The sequence below is a fragment of the Bufo bufo genome, chromosome 11 (assembly GCF_905171765.1).
Source record: "Bufo bufo chromosome 11, aBufBuf1.1, whole genome shotgun sequence".
In the NCBI taxonomy this organism is placed as follows: Eukaryota; Metazoa; Chordata; class Amphibia; order Anura; family Bufonidae; genus Bufo; species Bufo bufo.
The window spans coordinates 7,519,106-7,534,726 of NC_053399.1; the positions used below are offsets into that span (position 1 = coordinate 7,519,106).

Below are 15,621 nucleotides of genomic sequence, written 5' to 3' on the forward strand. Positions count from 1 at the left end.
CATTAGATTTTCTTCTTTTATACCCTTTCTTGCCAGCCACGCTGTGGAGTACTTGGACGCGTGTGATGGAGCATTGTCCTGCATGAAAATCATGTTTTTCTTGAAGGATGCAGACTTCTTCCTGTACCACTGCTTGAAGAAGGTGTCTTCCAGAAACTGGCAGTAGGACTGGGAGTTGAGCTTGACTCCATCCTCAACCCGAAAAGGCCCCACAAGCTCATCTTTGATGATACCAGCCCAAACCAGTACTCCACCTCCACCTTGCTGGCGTCTGAGTCGGACTGGAGCTCTCTGCCCTTTACCAATCCAGCCACGGGCCCAACCATCTGGCCCATCAAGACTCACTCTCATTTCATCAGTCCATAAAACCTTAGAAAAATCAGTCTTGAGATATTTCTTGGCCCAGTCTTGACGTTTCAGCTTGTGTGTCTTGTTCAGTGGTGGTCGTCTTTCAGCCTTTCTTACCTTGGCCATGTCTCTGAGTATTGCACACCTTGTGCTTTTGGGCACTCCAGTGATGTTGCAGCTCTGAAATATGGCCAAACTGGTGGCAAGTGGCATCTTGGCAGCTGCACGCTTGACTTTTCTCAGTTCATGGGCAGTTATTTTGCGCCTTGGTTTTTCCACACGCTTCTTGCGACCCTGTTGACTATTTTGAATGAAACGCTTGATTGTTCGATGATCACGCTTCAGAAGCTTTGCAATTTTAAGAGTGCTGCATCCCTCTGCAAGATATCTCACTATTTTTGACTTTTCTGAGCCTGTCAAGTCCTTCTTTTGACCCATTTTGCCAAAGGAAAGGAAGTTGCCTAATAATTATGCACACCTGATATAGGGTGTTGATGTCATTAGACCACACCCCTTCTCATTACAGAGATGCACATCACCTAATATGCTTAATTGGTAGTAGGCTTTCGAGCCTATACAGCTTGGAGTAAGACAACATGCATAAAGAGGATGATGTGGTCAAAATACTCATTTGCCTAATAATTCTGCACGCAGTGTAAGGTCTCACAAGGGGTCTGAGGATCTCATCTCGGTACCTAATGGCAGTCAGGCTACCTCTGGCGAGCACATGGAGGGCTGTGCAGCCCTCCAAAGAAATGCCACCCCACACCATTACTGGCCCAATGCCAAACCGGTCATGCTGGAGGATGTTGCAGGCAGCAGAACGTTCTCCACGGCGTCTCCAGACTCTGTCACGTCTGTCACATGTGCTCAGTGTGAACCTGCTTTCATCTGTGAAGAGCACAGGGCGCCTGTGGCGAATTTGTTAATCTTGGTGTTCTCTGGCAAATGCCAAACGTCCTGCACGGTGTTGGGCTGTAAGCACAACCCCCACCTGTGGACGTCGGGCCCTCATATCACCCTCATGGAGTCTGTTTCTGACCGTTTGAGCAGACACATGCACATTTGTGGCCTGCTGGAGGTCATTTTGCAGGGCTCTGGCAGTGCTCCTCCTGTTCCTCCTTGCACAAAGGCGGAGGTAGCGGTCCTGCTGCTGGGTTGTTGCCCTCCTACGGCCTCCTCCACGTCTTCTGATGTACTGGCCTGTCTCCTGGTAGCGCCTCCATGCTCTGGACACTACGCTGACAGACACAGCAAACCTTCTTGCCACAGCTCGCATTGATGTGCCATCCTGGATAAGCTGCACTACCTGAGCCACTTGTGTGGGTTGTAGACTCCGTCTCATGCTACCACTAGAGTGAAAGCACCGCCAGCATTCAAAAGTGACCAAAACATCAGCCAGGAAGTATAGGAACTGAGAAGTGGTCTGTGGTTACCACCTGCAGAACCACTCCTTTATTGGGGGTGTCTTGCTAATTGCCTATAATTTCCACCTGTTGTCTATCCCATTTGCACAACAGCATGTGACATTGATTGTCACTCAGTGTTGCTTCCTAAGAGGACAGTTTGATTTCACAGAAGTGTGATTGACTTGGAGTTACATTGTGTTGTTTAAGTGTTCCCTTTATTTTTTTGAGCAGTGTATATAGATATATAAATTTCCTCAAATGTTTAAAGGGAGTCTGTCATCAGCATTTCACTTTAATAACTTGTTATTCCTCCGAGATCCCGCGCAGCCAGTCCGTCGGCGCATGCGCACTGCGATGCCCATTCCTTGTATGGTATCACAGTAACTATTGCGCATGCGCCGGCTAACGGCACAAAGCCGGCGCATGCGCATTATCTACTGTGATGCCATACAAGGAATGGGCATCGCAGTGCGCATGCGCCGACGGACTGGCTGCGCGGGATCTCGGAGGAATAACAAGTTAGTAGAAAGGCGGTCAGATGGAAAGGATGGGCGGGCGGAGGGTAGGAAGGGGCGGGGGGACGCAATGAAAAGGCTGAGCAAGCAGGGCACCTACGAGTGTAACGCCGCCCTGGGCACTTGCGAGCCCTCATTTGCATAAGTTATAAAGATCGTTTTTGATGGTTCTATAACAGGGATCAGCAACCTCCGGCACTCCAGGTGTTGTGAAACTACATCTCCCATCATGCACACTTGCTTGGCTGTTCTCTGAACTCCCACAGAAGTGAAAGGAGCATGCTGGGAGTTGTAGTTTCACAACAGCTGGAGTGCCGGAGGCTGCTGATCCCTGTTCTATAAGTCCAGGATTGATGCCAGAGGTAACGTTTTTATTAACTGTAAGCATGCTAGGGAGCTATGGGAAGGGTTAAAAAAGTGAAATGCTGATGACAGACTCCCTTTAAAAAATTTTTTTTTTTAAATCAGCATTAAAACGTAAGAATAATTATTTTAACACTATCAGAATTGCATTTTTTCCCCAATTCTACCCGATTTGGATTTTTTTCCCCCCACTTTCTATGTAAACGGTGCCACCAGAAAGTACAGTCGTGGCCAAAAGTTTTGAGAATTACATAAATATTGGAAATTGGAAAAGTTGCTGCTTAAGTTTTTATAATAGTAATTTGCATCTACTCCAGAATGTTATGACGAGTGATCAGATGAATTGCATAGTCCTTCTTTGCCATGAAAATTTACTTAATCCCAAAAAAACCTTTCCACTGCATTTCATTGCTGTCAGTAAAGGACCTGTTGAGATCATTTCAGTAATCGTCTTGTTAACTCAGGTGAGAATGTTGACGAGCACAAGGCTGGAGATCATTATGTCAGGCTGATTGGGTTAAAATGGCAGACTTGACATGTTAAAAGGAGGGTGATGCTTGAAATCATTGTTCTTCCATTGTTAACCATGGTGACCTGCAAAGAAACGCGTGCAGCCATCATTGCGTTGCATAAAAATGGCTTCACAGGAAGGATATTGTGGCTACTAAGATTGCACCTCAATCAAGAATTTATAGGATCATCAAGAACTTCAAGGAAAGAGGTTCAATTCTTGTTAAGAAGGCTTCAGGGCGTCCAAGAAAGTCCAGCAAGCGCCAGGATCGTCTCCTAAAGAGGATTCAGCTGCGGGATCGGAGTGCCACCAGTGCAGAGCTTGCTCAGGAATGGCAGCAGGCAGGTGTGAGCGCATCTGCACGCACAGCGAGGCCAAGACTTTTGGAAGATGGCCTGGTGTCAAGAAGGCCAGCAAAGAAGCCACTTCTCTCCAAAAAAACGTCAGGTACAGATTGATCTTCTGTAGAAAGTCTGGTGAATGGACGGCTGAGGACTGGGGCAAAGTCATATTCTCCGATGAAGCCTCTTTCCGATTGTTTGGGGCATCTGGAAAAAGGCTTGTCCGGAGAAGAAAAGGTGAGCGCTACCATCAGTCCTGTGTCATGCCAACAGTAAAGCATCCTGAGACCATTCATGTGTGGGGTTGCTTCTCATCCAAGGGAGTGGGCTCACTCACAATTTTGCCCAAAAACACAGCCATGAATAAAGAATGGCACCAAAACACCCTCCAACAGCAACTTCTTCCAACAATCCAACAACAGTTTGGTGAAGAACAATGCATTTTCCAGCACGATGGAGCACCGTGCCATAAGGCAAAAGTGATAACTAAGTGGCTCGGGGACCAAAACGTTGACATTTTGGGTCCATGGCCTGGAAACTCCCCAGATCTTAATCCCATTGAGAACTTGTGGTCAATCCTCGAGAGGCGGGTGGACAAACAAAAACCCACTAATTCTGACAAACTCCAAGAAGTGATGATGAAAGAATGGGTTGTATCAGTCAGGAATTGGCCCAGAAGGTGATTGAGAGCATGCCCAGTCGGATTGCAGAGGTCCTGAAAAAGAAGGGCCAACACTGCAAATACTGACTCTTTGCAGAAATGTCATGGAATTGTCGATAAAAGCCTTTGAAACGTATGAAGTGCGTGTAATTATATTTCACTACATCACAGAAACAACTGGAACAAAGATCTAAAAGCAGTTTAGCAGCAAACTTTGTGAAAACTAATATTTGTGTCATTCTCAAAACGTTTGGCCACGACTGTACAACTTGTCCCTCCTGAGGCCATGTGAATGGAAAAAGAAAAAGGTCAGGACTGTGGGAAGGGGCGGGGAGTGAAAAACAAAAATGGAAAAACGGAAAATCCCAGGGTCCTGAAGGGGTTAATAGAATTGTCGCCATCCCTCCTGCACGTGCCGGTACCGCACAGTGTGTACTGCGCTCAGCCACTCCTCCTTACCACGTATCCCCCCCACACATAGAGCCGGTGCCCGTCCATGGCGGCGCAGTGCCCGCTCCTCTCCTCGGCCACACAGAAGCGCTGGGCAGCGGCCATTGCCGGGCGGTCAGTGCGGTCTCAGGTGATGCGCGAGCCCCCGAACCGTCTCACCATCCTCTCCCTGTCATCGCAGCAACGCAGGCGTACGGGCGGCGGCGAGGGACAAACCACCTCCCGCGTTTTTGAATAGCGTCCCTCCTCACGGGGAATGATAGCAGGTGACTGACTTCGTTCTTCATACTGGAAGCTGATACTAGAGCTCGGCGAAAGTTTGGTCTCCGGCAAAATGGCGACGTGACGCGGACACCGCAGTAGCGCTGGGTTTGTGCTCTAGTGTCCCCGGAGAGGCTGCGTGACGTCATCACAGCTGACTGTGGGATTTGGCGCGAACGTTTCGAGATGGCATCTGACAGACTGAAGAGTAAAGTGTCCTCCGCCTTCAAGATGCATGGCCTCCTCCTGCGGGCGTGAGTACCGGGTGTGACAGCTCATGTCAGGGGGGCTAATACAGTCCTGTGTAAGATCAAAGTGAAGCCTTACTGTTGTCAAGATCGCTGCTTGCTGTCACTGAATGTCATGGCTGGCTTCCAGAGGTCATGTGATCACATAGTGACCAGGGAACAGCACACTGGAGGATGCCATTCACCGACACCAAGCAGAGATCTTAAAATGGCAGGGAATCGGTGCACCTAAAAGCTTTCCATGATAATAGTTATGGACGTCTGTGGCGTGAGGCTGCGATGGGATGGCGCCCCGGCCTGTAGAGCGTGCTGGGAATGTCACTGGACCTGTGCATGGCGGGTGACCAAAATGTGTAAAGGGTTAATACCGGTGATGGCGAAATGTTTTCTCATTGACAGATTCGGAATAAAATGGATCTTACCATCCAGAAGCCAAAATATCCCCGGGGTTAGGCCGGCGATTACAGGCGGAGATCGGCCCCGCGGTCATCACTGGGAGGAAATCGATAGGAAGCCCCCCGATGTGGACTTGATGGCGGGGGGGCGGCCCCAGATCTCTGAACTAAATCGCACCATGACCACATCTAATGACCATAAAGGGGTCCTCTCACTCCAGTAAGTGGCATTTATCATGTAGAGGAAGTGAATACGAGGCACTTACTAATGTATTGTGATTATCCACATTGCTTCCTCGGCTGGCTGGATTCATTTTCCCATCACATTATACACTGCTCGTTTCCATGGTTACAGACCACCCTGCAATCCATCAGCGGTGGTCGTGCTTGCACACTATAGGAAATAGCGTCAGCCTCTCTGGTGGCCGGGACCGTGGGAGCTGTGCTTTTTCCTACAGTGTGCAAGCACGACCAAGACTGATGGATTGCAGGGTGGTCTGTAACCATGGAAACGAGCAGTGTGTAATGTGATGGGAAAATGAATCCGGCCAGCAAAGGAGGCAACATGGACAATAACAATACATTAGTAAGTGCCTCGTATTAACTTCCTCTACGTGATAACTGCCGCTTGCTGAAGTGAGAAGACCCCGGGCTTTTAATACTGATGACCTATTCTCAGGATAGGTCCCCAATATCAGATTGGTGGGGGCCCCGCCGATCAGCTGTAAGAAGAGAAGGCGCGCACAATGTGGAGGTGCTGTCTTCTCTTCCCTTCCTGTTCACCATAGACATAGCAGCAGGAAGAGAGACCGGAGACGGCGCGTGCTCACTGCGCGGATCCGACACCTGGTACCCCACCAATCTGATGTTGATGAGCTGTCCTGAGAATCGCTCATCAGTATTTAAAAGCCCGGAGAACTCCTTTAAGCTGGGGCCTCGCTGAGATGTGTTGTGTAGGAAGAGAGAGCTTTGACGTTTGCGGTGAGCCCCCACAGACACTGAGGGTACGCGCACACCGTGGGGGCACGCTGCGGATTTGCATCCGGTAATTCCTTCGTGTAATACGGCACCAGATTCGTGGCAATCTTGCTGCAGCGTAAATTGAGCCCCCGCCGTGGGTTCTAGATCTGCAGCTTGTCAGTTTATGCTGTGGATTTCACCCCTCGCAGCGTGCAAACGCGAAATCAGCTCCTATCCATGTGGCTGTACGCTGAAGGACTTGTGGAGACCCCCCCCCCTGTCTGCAGTGTGAGGGTACATGGATGTTACGAGGGTCTGTGGATTACACAAGACGACTGAGCAATCTCCTGCCAGCAGAGGAGACCACATGCAGTGATCTCCTCCACAGTATGGGGAGGAATGATCGCTAGGTCATCGCCCACCATGCCATGATCGTTATTAGACAGCAGGATCTGCCGCCGGCAAGCGCTGATTTTTAATATCTGCCTGATGAACAAGCATTTGCTCTTTCATCGGGTAATCAGCGGCGGTATTACACTGCCAGGTGAACGCTTGTTAGCTATTATTGTCCAGTGTATTACTGCCTGAACACATGGACGGGCGTTCACCTGAGTCGCCGGACCTGCAGAGCTCAGCAGCGTCCTTCCTATGAGGGGAGGAACAACCCCTTTAATTAAAAAAATATATAAATTCAGTGCAACGAAGGCGTGTCCTCTGCTAACCTGAGTGCATTGATTTCAGGGAGGCCAGCAAGTACCTCAGTGAAGTGCTCAAGTCTGTCAATGACGTGGAACTGGAGGAGGCCATCGACAGCATCATCGACGCGGTGGAGAAGCAGCCCCGTGAGTGTTTTATGTCTCCTGCCTTGCTGTAGTGCCGCCACGTTTTGTCCCTCATACTGCACGTGGCCCCTGATTGGGGGCTTTTGATGTGGATTCTGAATGAATCCATTGGCATCTTCCAGTGTATTATGAAGCCATACAGCCCTAGAAGCATCATACAGACACGATATGGCGGCACACAGAGTGACTGCAGCCTCGGAGTCGGCATCTGACGACCCTGCTGAATATTTCAGCTAAATCCCCCAAATAAAGTCGAGGAGCCATTGCAGTCAGTGGAGGTGAAGAGGGTCCGGTGTGACGGGGCGGCTGGTAATTCTGGACATTGTAGTAGATAGAATAGTTCAGATTTGCCCCCTATGTGACGATGTGACGCGCCGTCCAGGTTTATTAACGTTTCTTACATCATTTCTAGTGTCTTCTAACATGATAGAGAAGTCGGCGGTGGAGACGGCGGTACAGGAATGCAGCCGCACGTGCGATGAAACCATGTAAGATGACCTTTTATAATGGCCTCTGGGGGCGCAGTATGAGGGAACCCTGGCAAGGAGGTCATTCCCATCCTTGCAGATATTTCTCTGCGCACGTCCCTTTAACCTCCTGCGCCCGTACCTGAGAGGTCGGGCAGAGCCAGTGAGAGGCAGAGCCGCTTAGTTTTTTCAAGACAGGTTTAGTTACCCTTTAAGTTGGCCACCTTCGGCGTGGACGGGCATGGGATGAGCAGAGAAGGCTGCCTCTGACACCGTGACTTATCTCTGTGAAAACAAAGGATTGGACATGTTAAGATCCAGCATGCTCAACCCTTCTTTACCCCATATCTGCCTTCAGGGGGGAGGTGGCACACCCTTATACACAGTAGGGTACGGCTACATGGCGATATTTCATATAACGTGTTGCAATGTGACAGTCTCAAGAAAATCCGACTTGATTGTTGATTTCTTTTCTTGTGTCGCGTGGCAGCATGTCGCATTGCGACACCAATAAAATACATTACATGAAATGTCGCCATACCTTTTTGTGTCAACCGACACATTATGCCGTCTAGCTGTACCCTTATGGGTTACGTGAGGCATTTTGCATACTTTCACACTTGCGGCAGAGTGATCCGGCACCTGCCGGTTCAGGCAATCTGCATGCAAACGGAAAGCATTTGTAGACGGATCCGGATGCGGATCTGTCTCACAAATGCATTGCAAGAACGGATCCGTCTCTCCGTTTGTCATCCGGAGAAACGGATCCGTTATATATATTTTTCATATTTTTACCAGTCTGCACATGCGCAGACCGGAAGGACAGATCCGGCATTGCGGTATTTTGAATGCCGGTTCCGGCAGTTTTTTTGGCCGGAGATAAAGCCGTAGCATGCTGCGGTATTATCTCCGTCCTGATCAGTCAAAACGACTGAACTGAAGACGTCCTGATGCATCCTGAACGGATTACTCTCCATTCAGAATGCAGGACGATGAAACTGATCAGTTCTTTTCCAGTATTAAGGGCTCTTTCACACCTGCGTTCTTTTCTTCCGGCATAGAGTTCCGTCGTCGGGGCTCTATGCCGGAAGAATCCTGATCAGTTTTATCCTAATGCATTCTGAATGGAGAGAAATCCGTTCAGGATGCATCAGGATGTCTTCAGTTCCGGAACGGAACGTTTTTTGGCCGGAGAAAATACCGCAGCATGCTGCGCTTTTTGCTCCGGCCAAAAATCCTGAACACTTGCCGCAAGGCCGGATCCGGGATTAATGCCCATTGAAAGGCATTAATCCGGATCCGGCCTTAAGCTAAACGTCGTTTCGGCGCATTGCCGGACCTGACATTTAGCTTTTTCAGAGTGGTTACCATGGCTGCCGGGACGCTAAAGTCCTGGCAGCCATGGTAAAGTGGAGCGGGGGAGCAGCATACTTGCCGTCCGTGCGGCTCTCCGGGCGCTCCAGAGTGACGTCAGGGCGCCCCAAGCGCATGGATCATGTGATCACATGGATCACGTCATCCATGCGCATGGGGCGCTCTGACGTCATTCTGGAGCGCCCCGGAGCCGCACGGACTGTAAGTATACCGCTCCCCCGCTCCCCGCTCCTACTATGGCAACCAGGACTTTAATAGCGTCCTGGGTGCCATAGTAACACTGAACGCATTTTGAAGACGGCTCCGTCTTCAAATGCTTTCAGTACACTTGCGTTTTTCCGGATCCGGCGGGCACCTCTGGCAACGGAAGTGCACGCTGGATCCGGACAACGCAAGTGTGAAAGAGGCCTTACTCTCCATTCAGAATGCATGGGGATGAAACTGATCAGTTCTTTTCCAGTATTAAGCCCCTAGGATGGAACTTAGCGCAGGAAAAGAAAAACGCTAGTGTGAAAGTGCCCTAACAGTCCCCTTATGTGTATGGCCGCATACAGATATACAATGATGGCTGCAGTAGTGATGTACATACGATTGACGGGAGTAGTCCACCACTGGTCTTATGCCGGGTTGTCTGTCTTCTTCCGTTTTCCAGAGAGCACATCTTCAACATCATTGGGGCGTTTGACATCCCGAGATTCATCTATAACTCTGAAAGAAAGAAGTTCCTGCCGTGAGTGGATCCGGTTCTGTTTCCTCATCTTCTATCCGTTCAGTCTCCCCCGCCGCCCCTCGTCTGTTAGATATCCTGTAATGACGGCGTAGTCCTATAAACACCATTGTACGGTTTATATAACTTTATGTTTTGCAGAATAAAAATTGCCAATTATCCTGAACCCAATCTGTTTGGAAGTGGAAGAGACAAAGCCGAGTTATTCCGGGAGCGATACACCATACTGCAGCAGGTGAGGCCACGGCCCGGTCTGAATACGTGTCTGATGACGTCAGCCACTGAAATAAGGAATGAAAAGTAACGATTGTGCCTTTTGTGAATGACAGAGAACCCACAGACATGAGCTCTTCACGGCGCCTGTGATTGGATCGAACCCCGATGAGAGCAGGAGCAAATTTCAGGTATGGTGAAGGGAGATAGGAGGCCCCCTGTTAGGGCCTATGGAGCTCATCGAGGGGAATCCCACCCCAGGTGTCCCCTATTACTCAGAGGGGAGCAGGGCATACATCATTCATTCATATGGGCACCATGTACTACTACAAAGCCCCAGCAGGTAGATGTCTGGCCCTCCCCAGAAACATCAACTGACTGCAGGGGTTTCAGGAGCCGGACCCCCGGCCAGATGAGCAGGATTGCCTTGTGTGTTCTCCTTTAACTGTATGGAGCCATCTTTTTTTATTTTTAAAGTATATACATTTTCTTTTTGTAGCTCAAAACTGTAGAAAACCTTCTGGGCAGCGCGGCAAAGATGGGCGAGGTGATTGTGCTCGGCATGATAACACAGCTGAAGGAGGTGAGAGGCGCCATTCTGGCCTGTAACTGCGCCAGGAATTCCATCACTCGTGTCTGCCCACTAGCTAAACACAACCGATGACATTTTTGCGCACCGCTCTGTCCATAGCCGGATATCGGTGGTGAGAAGAACTCTACGCGCTGCAGTTTTCTGCCTGGTGCTGGGGGTCATCATGCATTACAACTGATACGAAATGTGCCATAGAAGCCATGGCGCCGGTTTCCCGCTGGTGTTTCTGTATCACACCTGAGGGCGACTACAGCGTATGGCTGGATAAATGGGAACCGAGAATTGGATATCAATCTGGTAGTGATCGTTATAGTGTAACTAGTGCAGCCATATCCTATTGAATGGAGCTGTACTACGTTCCCTGCATGACCGGAGCCCAGTGCTAAACCAGTGCGGTGGCCCCTTCATTCCCAGGGTCTATGGCAATCAGATGGGAACACCCCCTATGTTTTAGTTCTGGGTTTAACCCTTTGTTATATAGATGTGTATCACTAGTGTACTGGTCTAGATTTCTGCCTCGTAGTAATGTGTTTTATGCCCTGATAATAGGGAAAATATTACTTGGAAGATGTGAGTGGAACGGTTCAGCTTGATCTCGGCAAAGCAATATCCTTTCTTTGTGACTTCTGACAATCGGTAACTCTCTTTATGGGTCGTATTCTTGATGGTCTATTCCTATATTTCTTAAGTCGTTACACAGCACGTAGGAAAACGCATTCTTTGCTTTTCGATTGCCGTGACTTGCATGAAGTTGTAATGGGTCCAAATTGGCTCCGGGTCCAAACTGGCTCCGCATTGGGATTTTTGCCATGGGTTTTTCGTTCCTCTTTATTCTCCACTATTTCTTTAACGTCCTTGCACCAGTTCCATAGCGGCTTGTACACGGAGTCCTGCTTTGTTCTTGCGGAAGGTAAGGTCGCAGCACAGCGTGGATCTGCTCCATTACTGTACGGAGTAGGTGTATAATCCATGGCTTATCTTTCCGCAGGCTGGTATGAAGACAAAGTATTCCATGTAAATGCCTTTGGGTTTCCTCCCACCGAACCGTCCAGCACAACAAGGTGAGGAGATTATCTTATTCTTATTGCATGAAGGTTACCTTTTAGGGCCTGTTCACATCTCACTTTGCGCTATCTTCTCTGTGTGCTGAACATATCCGTAAGTCCCACTGACCTGGTGCTTATCCTTTTGGCGTACGCCAGGGCAATATATGATGGTATGGAATAGGATAGTAGACTATAAGTCCTTATAAAGGATTACAATTATAAAATGTACAGTGGGAACATATTGGCGATATATCGCACTGTATGCCTGTACGCAGCAGCTTTCCGTATACATTGGGAGATCCTCCCTATTATACGTCTGACTGAAAACTCTTAGCGTGATTTTGGCTGCATTGTAAGAATATTGGGGGTCATTTATTAAACAGAAGTACACCTATTTTAGGCCTATTTCTGGCGCAGATTGCAGTGCAAAGGTCCTTTGTGCCGCAATCTGCGACTTTTCCCCGCTCACGCCAGGTCTAAAAAAAGTGGGCGGGGAAGGGGACGGGCCGGTCTCATTTACTATTTTCCGCACCTGTTTTAGGCGTAGAAAATGGTATAAATGTAAGACATCTCGGAAGCTGTCTTCCATTTAGAATCTGAGGTGGATCCGCTGATGTGATGTAGAGGCCTGCGCTTCTTCATAACTTCGGCGATTCGCTGCCAGCGCAGGGCCGAATTAAGACCGGCTTCTAAAACGCTGATCTTAATGAATGTGCCCCATCTTTCCTGATCAGAGAACATATCAGACATCATGCTGTTCCTCCGGGTGGAGATGATATCCCCTTTTCGTTCTTTCTTTCTTAGGGCATATTACGGTAATACCAATTTCTTTGGTGGGCCATCGGCAACCTCTGTGAAAGCTTCAGTCAAACTGAAACAACTGGAAGAAGAGAATGAGGACGCCATGTTTGTGTTCTTGTCGGATCTCTGGTTGGATCAGGTCGAAGTGATAGAGAAGCTTCATGTCATGTTTTCAGGTATTGTAAAGATCGTTTTTGAGGAAGGATTAGAAAAATATGGCCGATTTCTACCAGAAGCCTCACCGCTCCAGTCCATGGCTTGTCTGGTATTGCAGCGTGGCTGCATTGAAGTGAATGGGACTAAGTTAGAATACCGCTTATAACCTGTGGACAGGTGTGGGGATATTTTTGGAAGAATCCAGCCATGTTTTTCTAAGATGGATCTGCCAACAGTGATACTACGATGTCTGTGGGGTACAGGCACGTACATTTTGTAATGCAAACACAGTCACTGGACCGAATGATGGGATATGAATTACTGCATTTTAGCCGCCCCACAATCTGCTTCTATTGAATTACTCCTTCTGCCAGTATTTGGGAACATGTTAGGGGGCAGATTAAATCCTGTGTTCCGTGAATTGCAGGAACTTGGCGCACATTGCTGTCCCCTTTCATCTCCTCTTTCCCACTGACTTATTCGCTGCATGAAGCGGAGGACCGTACACCTCGCTTCACTGGGCGAACAGCAAATGTTCCCAACTCCACCAACATAATAGAAAGTTATAAAGGACACTTTTTTTCTACCTCTCTTCAGGCTACTCCACAGCTCCTCCAACCTGCTTCATCTTCTGCGGCAATTTCTCTTCGGCACCTTATGGGAGAAACCAGAATCAATCACTGAAAGGTAATGTGCGAACAAGAGAGAATCCCTGGAGACCATACAGCGCGTGCGCCAGATCATTGTAGTTTTTAAGTATAGTTGGTGGGTTACTGTAGGTCTCCTGACGAAGCGACCGGGAACACAACGTAGTACAATGTATCTCTACGGAATATGTATAAGTCATGGGGAACAAACAGATGAACGAATATTTAGAGCAAAGACCTATGAGAATGTGATTTATGTCATCTGATCTCTCAGGAACCGATACAGATGGTGTTTTTATATTTCTCCTTCTGATATTTAGAGTCTTTGAAGAACCTTGCAGATGTGATATGCGAGTACCCAAATATACACAAGAGGTAAGTCTTTTTTTTATTTGCTTATCACTATTTTTGCTTTTAAAGGGGTTGTCTCACTTCAGCAAGTGTCATCTATCATGTAGAGAATGTATTGTTATTCTCCATATTGCTTCCTTTGCTGGCTGGATTCATTTTTTCATCACATTATACACTGCTCGTTTCCGTGGTTACGACTACCCTGCAATCCATCATCTATAGTATGCAAGCATGACCACTACTGTATCGCAGGAAATGAGCCGTGTATAATATGATGGAAAAATGAGTCCAGCCAGCAAAGGAGGCAATATGGACAATAACAATACATTAGTAAGTGCCTCGTATTAACTTCCTCTACATGGTAAATGATATTTGATATTTGCTGAACTGTGTCTGACCAGTGCTGGGTGCCTTGCTGCTGCTTCATTCATCTCTGTTCATATGGGTGGACGCAGGACTTTTAGTGATCAGTGGGGATCCAAGCAGTCGGATCCCACTTATCAGATGTGGCTAGGAGATGTTTAAAACCTGGCAAATCTTTTAAAGGATTTTTAAGTGTTTGTATATTTGGATATAATCCGTGGGGTCCGAACTCTGGGACTCCCACCAACCCTCAGAATGTAGGGGACGATGGTCATTTCTCTGCACAGCTTTTCTCGCGTCACCGGGTCTGCCCCGCAGGAACCATTAGGAGACATGGTGCTAACGTCGTCTTAAGATCCTTGGGGGTTTCTGAAGTTGGACCCCCACTGATCATAAAGTGATTGCATAGGAATACCCCTTTAAATAACCTGCACAGATTCGGCACTCTGTGACATTTCACCTTTAATTGCTTGTCGTCTTTCACGTTTAACAGCAGCCGCTTCGTGTTTGTGCCTGGTCCGGAGGACCCCGGCCCTGGTTTCATCCTGCCAAGGTATAATTACACTGGAATGGTATTTAACATTTCAGTTACCATTTTATAATTGGTAATTGTTAGTAAATCCAATATTTGCTGAGTTTTAACCTTTTCGTTCTCGTTCCACCTCCTGCAGACCTCCCATCGCAGAACACATCACAGCAGACTTTCGACAACGCGTGCCTTACTCCATTTTCACTACAAACCCTTGCAGGTGAAGTTTACGTGTTACTTGAATATCCGAGGGATAATTTATCAGGGTGTTCATGGTTTTACTCTATTTTTAAGGGTCCATTCACACGTCCGCAAAACGGGTCCGCATCCGTTCCGCAATTTTGAGGAACAGATGCGGACTCCTTTATTTTCAATGGGGCTGGATCCGCACTTCCGTTCCGCTAAAACATGCCCTATTCTTGTCCGCAATTGCGGACAAGAAAAGGCATTTTCTATAAGATTGCCGGCGATGTGCGGTCCGCCAAATGCGGAACGCACATTGCCGGTGTCTGTGTTTTGCGGATCCGCAAAACACATACGGACGTGTGAATGGACCTTTAATGTCACAAACGTGTTACTGTACATACAAGAGCAGAGTCTGTGGGCAGCCGGTTTTCTGGGAAGCTGGCAGAACAGTCTGCAATCCAAATGATCGCTTTAGGGACTTATTGGGGGAGATTTATCAAAACTGGTGTGAAGGAAAACTGTATTAGTTGCCCATAGCAACCAATCTGATTCCTCCTCTCATTTTTCAGACCTCCTTTGGAAAGTGAAGGGTGGAATCTGGTTGCTATGGACAACTAAGCCAGTTTTCCTTTACACCAGTTTTGCTAAATCCTCCCCCATTATGTTGATTTATTTGACCAGTTTAGCCATTCGCGTGTACACGGCCGTGCAAATGAATCCAATGCAGTTTACAGAATAATTGCAGAACTTCCTGTGGGCCACAGAGTCGGTTTTGATCCATTGTACTTCCAAATCAAAAACTAGAATCTCAAAATGAATAAAGGCAAGAGAGTGACTATCCTCGTCATTACGGTGACTTCTCTCT

The 15,621-nt window shown here is 48.1% G+C and overlaps 2 protein-coding genes across 4 annotated transcripts in view; one reads left to right on the top strand and one right to left on the bottom strand.

Annotated features, from left to right (window-relative positions):
- Nucleotides 1-4,832, bottom strand: part of KLHDC1 (kelch domain containing 1) — a 54,231-nt gene extending 49,399 nt beyond the window's left edge. For all 3 annotated transcript variants that reach the window (XR_005774806.1, XR_005774805.1, XM_040411672.1), the window contains exon 1: nucleotides 4,608-4,832. Coding sequence is in view for 1 of the 3 variants with exons in the window: in XM_040411672.1 (XP_040267606.1) it covers nucleotides 4,608-4,703 (96 nt within the window). In the remaining 2 variants the exon portion in view is untranslated. The remainder of the gene's footprint in view (nucleotides 1-4,607) is intronic.
- Nucleotides 4,833-4,948: 116 nt separating this feature from the next.
- Nucleotides 4,949-15,621, top strand: part of POLE2 (DNA polymerase epsilon 2, accessory subunit) — a 220,437-nt gene continuing 209,764 nt past the window's right edge. Inside the window, exons 1-15 of the mRNA XM_040411670.1 lie at nucleotides 4,949-5,113; nucleotides 7,204-7,304; nucleotides 7,717-7,792; nucleotides 9,798-9,875; nucleotides 10,014-10,107; nucleotides 10,202-10,276; nucleotides 10,585-10,668; nucleotides 11,227-11,283; nucleotides 11,539-11,587; nucleotides 11,666-11,738; nucleotides 12,528-12,700; nucleotides 13,278-13,367; nucleotides 13,648-13,702; nucleotides 14,535-14,594; nucleotides 14,713-14,790. Of these exons, the coding sequence (XP_040267604.1) occupies nucleotides 5,046-5,113; nucleotides 7,204-7,304; nucleotides 7,717-7,792; nucleotides 9,798-9,875; nucleotides 10,014-10,107; nucleotides 10,202-10,276; nucleotides 10,585-10,668; nucleotides 11,227-11,283; nucleotides 11,539-11,587; nucleotides 11,666-11,738; nucleotides 12,528-12,700; nucleotides 13,278-13,367; nucleotides 13,648-13,702; nucleotides 14,535-14,594; nucleotides 14,713-14,790 (1,211 nt within the window). The 5' untranslated portion in view covers nucleotides 4,949-5,045. The remainder of the gene's footprint in view (nucleotides 5,114-7,203; nucleotides 7,305-7,716; nucleotides 7,793-9,797; nucleotides 9,876-10,013; nucleotides 10,108-10,201; nucleotides 10,277-10,584; nucleotides 10,669-11,226; nucleotides 11,284-11,538; nucleotides 11,588-11,665; nucleotides 11,739-12,527; nucleotides 12,701-13,277; nucleotides 13,368-13,647; nucleotides 13,703-14,534; nucleotides 14,595-14,712; nucleotides 14,791-15,621) is intronic.